This window comes from Gobio gobio (genome assembly GCF_949357685.1).
Source record: "Gobio gobio genome assembly, chromosome: 9".
Classification (NCBI taxonomy): Eukaryota; Metazoa; Chordata; class Actinopteri; order Cypriniformes; family Gobionidae; genus Gobio; species Gobio gobio.
Window position 1 is genome coordinate 1,918,150 of NC_137115.1, and position 10,000 is coordinate 1,928,149.

The 10,000-nt window shown below is 44.8% G+C and overlaps 1 protein-coding gene across 7 annotated transcripts in view; it reads left to right on the forward strand.

Annotated features, from left to right (window-relative positions):
* The window catches only part of shf (Src homology 2 domain containing F), a gene marked incomplete at its 3' end in the record, with an annotated part of 198,026 nt that overhangs the window by 118,969 nt on the left and 69,057 nt on the right, over window positions 1-10,000 (forward strand). For all 7 annotated transcript variants that reach the window (XR_013817237.1, XR_013817238.1, XR_013817239.1 and 4 more), the window contains exon 3: window positions 6,860-7,069. Coding sequence is in view for 4 of the 7 variants with exons in the window: in XM_079825888.1 (XP_079682014.1) it covers window positions 6,860-7,069 (210 nt within the window). The remainder of the gene's footprint in view (window positions 1-6,859; window positions 7,070-10,000) is intronic.

The following is a 10,000-nucleotide window of genomic DNA, read 5'->3' on the forward strand; positions in this document are numbered from 1 at the left end:
TCGGTTCCGCTGGATCTCGGTAATGACCTCTATGAGCTCGGGCAGATACACACATTTGTCCAAACAGTAATAACATGCCCGGACGAGGTCCTGTTTGAGCTCTTAAGACACACTCCTGCTCTTCCCGCGGGTGATTAAAGCCTCTCTGACCTTAACTCGGGATGCCGTGGTGCTTGCTCACACTCTTTTGGTTGTAAAATGTCTTACAGCTGCACATGCAGGTGTGTGTGATGCAGTAAGAGTTAGAGATCTTCTTTGCAATAGATTATGAATTTATTTAATGCTAACTCAAAAAGTGAGTTGTACTGAATTGTTGTTTAAATTGCACATGAGGCAGGTTTTATATTAACGTTTTGATATTATTTAGACATTTATATGGTGGTTGTAATTCTTTTTTTCATGACTAACTTATTTAAACACCTTAAATATTGAAGAACAGCTTAAGTAAAAATATATTAAATATGTAATATAGTAATTTTTTTCACAATTATTGTGTGAATATGTGAGTCTCAGAATTTGAAAGCTGAAAGTAACAAAGCTTATTGCAATTATTGGACGGCAGGAGCTTCAAATAATGTTTAGTGAAGCAGAAAACAGCATAGACTGAAATATTGATCTTGAGATTTAAGAATCTATATTGGAATTGATTGAAAACAAGAAATTGACATTGTCAACCCAGCGCTGACATGTTTACCTGATGTCGTTTATCCATGCTGTGTGCAAGAAAGAGACGCTGACAGTCAAAATGTGCCATTGGAGAAGCACTAAGTAAATGATTTCACCCTCCAAAGCTATTCCAATTATTGTTTCGGCCAAAAATGTTTGGTCGCCAAAATGTTGTTGTCATGACTTAAGAAGATAATGTAAGGAGCGAGGCTTATATGAAGATTTCTCTCAAAGCATCTCTCTCTCTGTAGTCTCTACACTTTTCTCAGTTTTCCGCAAGAGCTCCCTTGAGCAGAGAGGCAATTATGCAGCGGTGTGGTGTTATATTTCATTCCATGAGCGTCTCTGCATTGTACCATACCATTAGGAGCGGCTGCTAACAGCTTCATGCCACCCCAGAGAAGGAGAGAGAGGCAATGGTTTTAGAGAGAGGGGCCGAGAAACTGCTATCTGTTGATCAAAGATGCATACTGGACTGACGCGATGATTTCTGTGTTTTGTAGTGAAGGGTAACAGATTTTTGTCCAGTTTCCAGTAACGCAATCTCTCCAGTGTAACGCATTCTCTCCAGTGTAACGCAGTCTCTCCAGTGTAACGCAGTCTCTCCAGTGTAACTCAGTCTCTCCAGTGTAACTCAGTCTCTCCAGTGTAACTCAGTCTCTCCAGTGTAACTCAGTCTCTTCAGTGTAACGCAGTCGCTCCAGTGTAACTCAGTCTCTTCAGTGTAACGCAGTGTCTCCAGTGTAACGCAGTCGCTCCAGTGTAACTCAGTCTCTCCAGTGTAACGCAGTCTCTCCAGTGTAATGCAGTCGCTCCAGTTTAACGCAGTCTCTCCAGTTTAACGCAGTCTCTCCAGTGTAACGCAGTCTCTCCAGTGTAACTCAGTCTCTCCAGTGTAATGCAGTCTCTCCAGTGTAATGCAGTCTCTCCAGTGTAACTCAGTCTCTCCATTGTAATGCAGTCTCTCCAGTGTAACTCAGTCTCTCCAGTGTAACTCAGTCTCTCCAGTGTAATGCAGTCTCTCCAGTGTAACTCAGTCTCTCCAGTGTAATGCAGTCTCTCCAGTGTAACGCAGTCTCTCCAGTGTAACTCAGTCTCTCCATTGTAATGCAGTCGCTCCAGTTTAACGCAGTCTCTCCAGTGTAACGCAGTCTCTCCAGTGTAACGCAGTCTCTCCAGTGTAACTCAGTCTCTCCAGTGTAATGCAGTCTCTCCAGTGTAACTCAGTCTCTCCAGTGTAACGCAGTCTCTCCAGTGTAATGCAGTCGCTCCAGTTTAACGCAGTCTCTCCAGTTTAACGCAGTCTCTCCAGTGTAACGCAGTCTCTCCAGTGTAAAGCAGTCTCTCCAGTGTAACGCAGTCTCTCCAGTGTAACTCAGTCTCTCCAGTGTAACGCAGTCTCTCCAGTGTAACTCAGTCTCTCCAGTGTAACGCAGTCTCTCCAGTGTAATGCAGTCGCTCCAGTTTAACGCAGTCTCTCCAGTGTAAAGCAGTCTCTCCAGTGTAACTCAGTCTCTCCAGTGTAACGCAGTCTCTCCAGTGTAATGCAGTCGCTCCAGTTTAACGCAGTCTCTCCAGTGTAAAGCAGTCTCTCCAGTGTAACGCAGTCTCTCCAGTGTAACTCAGTCTCTCCAGTGTAACGCAGTCTCTCCAGTGTAACTCAGTCTCTCCAGTGTAATGCAGTCGCTCCAGTTTAACGCAGTCTCTCCAGTGTAACTCAGTCTCTCCAGTGTAACGCAGTCTCTCCAGTGTAACGCAGTCTCTCCAGTGTAACTCAGTCTCTCCAGTGTAATGCAGTCTCTCCAGTGTAACTCAGTCGCTCCAGTGTAACTCAGTCTCTCCAGTGTAACTCAGTCGCTCCAGTGTAACTCAGTCTCTCCAGTGTAACTCAGTCTCTCCAGTGTAACTCAGTCTCTCCAGTGTAACTCAGTCTCTCCAGTGTAACGCAGTCGCTCCAGTGTAACGCAGTCTCTCCAGTTTAACGCAGTCTCTCCAGTGTAACGCAGTCTCTCCAGTGTAACGCAGTCTCTCCAGTGTAACTCAGTCTCTCCAGTGTAACTCAGTCTCTCCAGTGTAACTCAGTCTCTCCAGTGTAACGCAGTCGCTCCAGTGTAACGCAGTCTCTCCAGTGTAACTCAGTCTCTCCAGTGTAACTCAGTCTCTCCAGTGTAACTCAGTCTCTCCAGTGTAATGCAGTCGCTCCAGTTTAACGCAGTCTCTCCAGTTTAACGCAGTCTCTCCAGTGTAACGCAGTCGCTCCAGTTTAACGCAGTCTCTCCAGTGTAACTCAGTCTCTCCAGTGTAACTCAGTCTCTCCAGTGTAACGCAGTCTCTCCAGTGTAATGCAGTCGCTCCAGTTTAACGCAGTCTCTCCAGTTTAACGCAGTCTCTCCAGTGTAACGCAGTCGCTCCAGTGTAACGCAGTCTCTCCAGTGTAACTCAGTCTCTCCAGTGTAACTCAGTCTCTCCAGTGTAACTCAGTCTCTCCAGTGTAACGCAGTCGCTCCAGTGTAACGCAGTCTCTCCAGTGTAACTCAGTCTCTCCAGTGTAACTCAGTCTCTCCAGTGTAACTCAGTCTCTCCAGTGTAACTCAGTCTCTCCAGTGTAACTCAGTCTCTCCAGTGTAACGCAGTCTCTCCAGTGTAACTCAGTCTCTCCAGTGTAACTCAGTCTCTCCAGTGTAACGCAGCCTCTCCAGTGTAACTCAGTCTCTCCAGTGTAACGCAGCCTCTCCAGTGTAACGCAGTCTCTACAGTGTAAAGCAGTCTCTCCAGTGTAACGCAGTCTCTCCAGTGTAACGCAGTCTCTCCAGTGTAACGCAGTCTCTCCAGTGTAACGCAGCCTCTCCAGTGTAACGCATTCTCTCCAGTGTAACTCAGTCTCTCCAGTGTAACGCATTCTCTCCAGTGTAACTCAGTCTCTCCAGTGTAACTCAGTCTCTCCAGTGTAACGCAGCCTCTCCAGTGTAACTCAGTCTCTCCAGTGTAACTCAGTCTCTCCAGTGTAACTCAGTCTCTCCAGTGTAACTCAGTCTCTCCAGTGTAACGCAGTCTCTCCAGTGTAACGCAGTCTCTCCAGTGTAACGCAGTCTCTCCAGTGTAACGCAGTCTCTCCAGTGTAACTCAGTCTCTCCAGTGTAACTCAGTCTCTCCAGTGTAACTCAGTCTCTCCAGTGTAACGCAGTCGCTCCAGTGTAACGCAGTCTCTCCAGTGTAACTCAGTCTCTCCAGTGTAACTCAGTCTCTCCAGTGTAACGCAGTCTCTCCAGTGTAACGCAGTCTCTCCAGTGTAACTCAGTCTCTCCAGTGTAACTCAGTCTCTCCAGTGTAACTCAGTCTCTCCAGTGTAACTCAGTCTCTCCAGTGTAACTCATTCTCTCCAGTGTAACTCAGTCTCTCCAGTGTAACTCAGTCTCTCCAGTGTAACTCAGTCTCTCCAGTGTAACGCAGTCTCTCCAGTGTAACGCAGTCGCTCCAGTGTAACGCAGTCTCTCCAGTGTAACGCAGTCTGTCCAGTGTAACGCAGTCTCTCCAGTGTAACTCAGTCTCTCCAGTGTAACTCAGTCTCTCCAGTGTAACGCAGTCTCTCCAGTGTAACTCAGTCTCTCCAGTGTAACTCAGTCTCTCCAGTGTAACGCAGTCGCTCCAGTGTAACGCAGTCTCTCCAGTGTAATGCAGTCTCTCCAGTGTAACTCAGTCTCTCCTGTGTAACGCAGTCTCTCCAGTGTAACTCAGTCTCTCCAGTGTAACGCATTCTCTCCAGTGTAACGCAGTCTCTCCAGTGTAACTCAGTCTCTCCAGTGTAACTCAGTCTCCAGTGTAACGCATTCTCTCCAGTGTAACGCAGTCTCTCCAGTGTAATGCAGTCTCTCCAGTGTAACGCAGTCTCAGTCGCTCCAGTGTAACGCAGTCGCTCCAGTGTAACGCAGTCGCTCCAGTGTAACGCAGTCGCTCCAGTGTAACGCAGTCGCTCCAGTGTAACGCAGTCGCTCCAGTGTAACGCAGTCTCTCCAGTGTAACGCAGTCGCTCCAGTGTAACGCAGTCGCTCCAGTGTAACTCAGTCGCTCCAGTGTAACGCAGTCGCTCCAGTGTAACTCAGTCTCTCCAGTGTAACGCAGTGTCTCCAGTGTAACGCAGTCGCTCCAGGTTAACTCAGTGTCTCCAGTGTAACTCAGTCTCTCCAGTGTAACGCAGTCGCTCCAGTGTAACGCAGTCGCTCCAGTGTAACGCAGTCGCTCCAGTGTAACTCAGTCTCTCCAGTGTAACGCAGTCTCTCCAGTGTAACGCAGTCGCTCCAGTGTAACGCAGTCGCTCCAGTGTAACGCAGTCGCTCCAGTGTAACGCAGTCTCTCCAGTGTAACGCAGTCTCTCCAGTGTAACGCAGTCTCTCCAGTGTAACGCAGTCGCTCCAGTGTAACGCAGTCGCTCCAGTGTAACGCAGTCGCTCCAGTGTAACGCAGTCGCTCCAGTGTAACGCAGTCTCTCCAGTGTAACGCAGTCGCTCCAGTGTAACGCAGTCGCTCCAGTGTAACTCAGTCTCTCCAGTGTAACGCAGCCTCTCCAGTGTAACTCAGTCTCTCCAGTGTAACGCAGTCGCTCCAGTGTAACGCAGTCGCTCCAGTGTAACGCAGTCGCTCCAGTGTAACGCAGTCGCTCCAGTGTAACGCAGTGTCTCCAGTGTAACGCAGTCGCTCCAGGTTAACTCAGTGTCTCCAGTGTAACGCAGTCGCTCCAGTGTAACGCAGTCGCTCCAGTGTAACGCAGTCGCTCCAGTGTAACGCAGTCTCTCCAGTGTAACTCAGTCTCTCCAGTGTAACGCAGTGTCTCCAGTGTAACGCAGTCGCTCCAGGTTAACTCAGTGTCTCCAGTGTAACGCAGTCTCTCCAGTGTAACTATTAATCTAACCATTTATTTCAGATAGACCTATATTTTATCCAGCATGTCACAAATTGAGTTCTGGGTTGAGCGTGCAGTGCTGAGCGGAATGAGATTCAGAAATTAACGGAATTGTTTTAAAAACATAATTCAACAAATAAATAATACTTTTTAATGGGCCACTTAAAATGTCTATTACAAATAAATTATTACATTTTAAAAATGAATAAAATGAACAAAAATGTGCATTGCATTTACAATCCTTTGAAATCCTTTGCAGCACTCCCACTTCTCGCGCCCCTGCACCACTTAGACATGCTACTTTAACATTTTTTTAAAACCAGTCAAGGTGTGGATTGAAGTAGGCCTGCTATTTTTATATGATGAAAAAAAATTAGTTTGACGGGAAAAAAACTTCCGGTTCTTCAAAGCTTCAAACGGAAGCTTTTAAATATTTTATTCAGTTTTTCTCTGTTGTCAGAAACGCTGCGTGTGCGTGAACATTTGATAATGTGAATCCAGGTTCTGATGTTGTTGTTGATCTGTTCTGTATGCTGCGGTTTGCACAGTAAAATAAACCCGTGGGAAAAAAGTGTCTTTTTAACGGGTCACAGACACTCTTCAATTGTATATTTATTTAATGCCAATTCAATATTATAATCTTATCAGTTAACGGTTAATAATCGGATAATGAGCGGCGGTTGTCGGGCGGGAAAATTAACCGTTTTGAGCAGCCCTAGTTCAGGCGATCTCTGTTGTGTTCAGATGAGACTCCCGGGGCTTTTCACAGCTGGTTTCCTCTGAACACTGCAGGTCTCACTATTAAACACTGCATGTTTTGAGCTTGTTTTGGTTCATTTGACTGAAGCTTTTAAGCACTTAACATTGAAAAAAACTTGAATGTATAATTAAACTGTCTGAATGGGCACCCTGCAGCTAAATGACAGGGAACTTTGGAAAAAGAAATGCTGTACTTTGACTGAAAATATCAATCTTGATACTCAAAGGAAAGTTACACTCATCTTTTCTCCTCTATTGTGCCGTATATCCGCATGAAACGCCTCTCAAACAAGAACAAATGTAGGGCGGGGCTTGATTGTGTCCATGGGGAATTGACATGCTATTGGTGGATCTCATGGGAGTGACAGGTTGCCCTGCCCTCAGCATCAGAGAAATCATGCTTTATTAAAACAATAATGATGTGCACCAATAAATCATTTAGAACAAACCCTGATATATTCCATAATAAAAACAAAGATTGTCCATTTCGATTTCATGGTGAATTTAACCCAGTCCTCTCCTCTCTTCATGTGACAGAAATCCGAGGTAGTCGTGCTCCTAAAGACGGTCCGGATCGGCAGCTGCCTCTATACGACACTCCGTACGAGCCGGAGGAGAACGGCGGAGATGCGGACGGAGGCCTGTGTTCCCGGGAGAGCAGATTACCGCAGGACGACGAGAGGCCGCCAGAGGAGTACGATCAGCCCTGGGAGTGGAAGAAAGAGCGCATATCGAAAGCCTTTGCAGGTTCGGCACATTTGATTTGTTCTGTGTGTGTGTGTGTGTGATTTTGCTTTTCCAATGGCTCTTGATTCAAAATACTGAACAGTCACTTTCTCAAATACAGGTGCTGGTCATATAATTAGAATATCATCAAAAAGTTGATTTATTCCACTAATTCCATTCAGAAAGTGAAACTTGTATATTATATTAATTCATTACACACAGACTGATATATTTCAAACCTTTATTTCTTTTAATTTTGATGATTATAACAGACAACTAAGGAAAATCCCAAATTCAGTATCTCTGAGAAATATTGAGAAAAGGTTGACTATTGAAGACACACTCTAATCAGCTGATGAACTCAAAACACCTGCAAAGGCCTATAATGGTCTCTCAGTCTAGTTCTGTAGGCGACACGATCATGGGGAAGAAGCTGACCTGACAGCTGTCCAGAAGACAACCATTGACACACAAGGAGGGCAAGACACAAAAGGTCATTGCAAAAGAGGCTGGCTGTTCTCAGAGCTCTGTGTCCAAGCACATTAATAGAGAGGCGAAGGGAAGGAAAAGATGTGCTAGAAAAAAGTGTACAAGCAATAGGGATAACCGCACCCTGGAGAGGATTGAGAAACAAAACCCATTCAAAAATGTGGTGGAGATTCACAAAGAGTGGACTGGAGCTGGAGTTAGTGCTTCAAGAACCACTACATACAGATGTATGCAAGACATGGGTTTCAGCTGTCGCACTCTTGAACAACAGACAGCGTCAGAAGCGTCTCGCCTGGGCTAAAGACAGAAAGTGGTCCAAAGTTATGTTCTCTGATGAAAGTAAATTTGGCATTTCCTTTGGAAATCAGGGTCCCAGAGTCTGGAGGAAGAGAGGAGAGGCACACAATCCACGTTTCTTGAGGTCCAGTGTAAAGTTTCCACAGTCAGTGATGGTTTGGGGTGCCATGTCATGCGCTGGTGTTGGTCCACTGTGTTTTCTGAGGTCAGAGGTCAACGCAGCCGTATACCAGGAACTTTTAGAGCACTTCATGCTTCCTGCTGACCAACTTTATGGAGATGTAGATTTCATTTTCCAACAGGACTGGGACCAGCACACAGTGCCAAAACAACCAGTGCCTGGTTTAAGGACCATGGTATCCCTGTTCTTAATTGGCCAGCAAACTCGCCTGACCTTAACCCCAGAGAACATCTGTGAAGAGGAAGATGCGATATGCAGAAGAGCTGAAGGCCACTATCAGAGCCACCTGGGCTCATAACACCTGAGCAGAGCCTCAGTCTGGTCTCCTCATGCCGCATCGCTGCAGTAATTCAGGCTAAACCAGCCCCAGCTGAGCATTGAGTGCTGGACATGCTCATACTCTTCAGCTGGACAAGATCTCTAAAAACCCTTTCTTTATATTGGTCTTAAGTAAAATTCTAATTTTCTGAGATACTGAATTTGGGATTTTCCTTAGTTGTCTGTTATAATCATCAAAATTTAAATAAATAAACATTTAAAATATATCAGTCTGTGTGTAATGAATGAATACAATATACAAGTTTCACTTTTTGAATGGAATTAGTGAAATAAATCAACTTTTTGATGATATTCTAATTAAATGACCAGCACCTGTATACCTCGTCATGTTCCTCGTTCTGCTGGTTGTGGTGGGCGATGTTGGGGAGTTACTAACTCAAGGTAGAGATGCTACTAACTGACCGCATTTATCTGAAGCTTTTCCTCTAGACTCTAGGTTTCTGGTTCTAGGTTTCTGGTTTTTCACTAGACTCTCGGAAGGTTCTGAAAGGGGTTTTCACAGCGATGCCATTGAAGAGCCTGAACGAGGTGGTCTCGGCCCAATAGAAAACGAACTCTAGGGCAGTTCGGTTGAGAAAGCAATCCGACCCTATGGACCAACAAATCAAGTAGTATCATAATTCATAACAGGAAATGTGTTTGCATGTGTGGCCACAGCTACAGATAAAGCCACAAAGCAAACATCTTGATGGATGACGCAGAGGAAACTCTGACCAATTAGAGGACAGTTTTAATCACATGTGACTTGGATAGACACAGTTTGGCAAATGTTGCCTTGCGAACCGAATCAAGAAGAAAATGGAACATTGTAACAAATGCAGTGTTTCAGATCAAAGCAAATATTCTACAGGTGTGAAAACCTAAATTATTAAAAAAATCTTGTGAGATGGAAAGATTCAATGCGTTAACGGCTCTTCATGGAACCATCAATGCCCATAAAGCACCTTTTATTTTTAAGAGTCATTTTTTTACGATGTTGATGTTGTGGTGTTTTGAAAGTCAGATTCATTTGAGTGAGTTGGTTCGTTCAGATGATTCATTTGACTCACCATTCTTCATGACTCACAGATTCATTTGAGTGAGTTGGTTCATTCAGATGATTCATTTGACTCACCATTCTTCATGACTCACAGACTCATTTGAGTGAGTTGGTTCGTTCAGAGGATTAATTTGGCTCACCATTCTTCATGACTCACAGACTCATTTGAGTGAGTTGGTTCGTTCAGAGGATTCATTTGACTCACCATTCTTCATGACTCACAGATTCATTTCAGTGAGTTGGTTCGTTCAGAGGATTCATTTGACTCACCATTCTTCATGACTCACAGACTCATTTGAGTGAGTTGGTTCATTTAGATGATTCATTTGACTCACCATTCTTCGTGACTCACAGATTCATTTGAGTGAGTTGGTTCGTTCAGATGATTAATTTGACTCACCTTTCTTCATGACTCACAGATTCATTTGAGTGAGTTGGTTCATTCAGAGGATTAATTTGACTTACCATTCTTCATGACTCACAGATTCATTTGCGTGAGTTGGTTCGTTCAGAGGATTCATTTGACTCACCATTCTTCATGACTCATAGACTCATTTGAATCTCAGAGTGGCATTTTGTAGTGAAATGTTTAGTAAAAAGCGGCGTC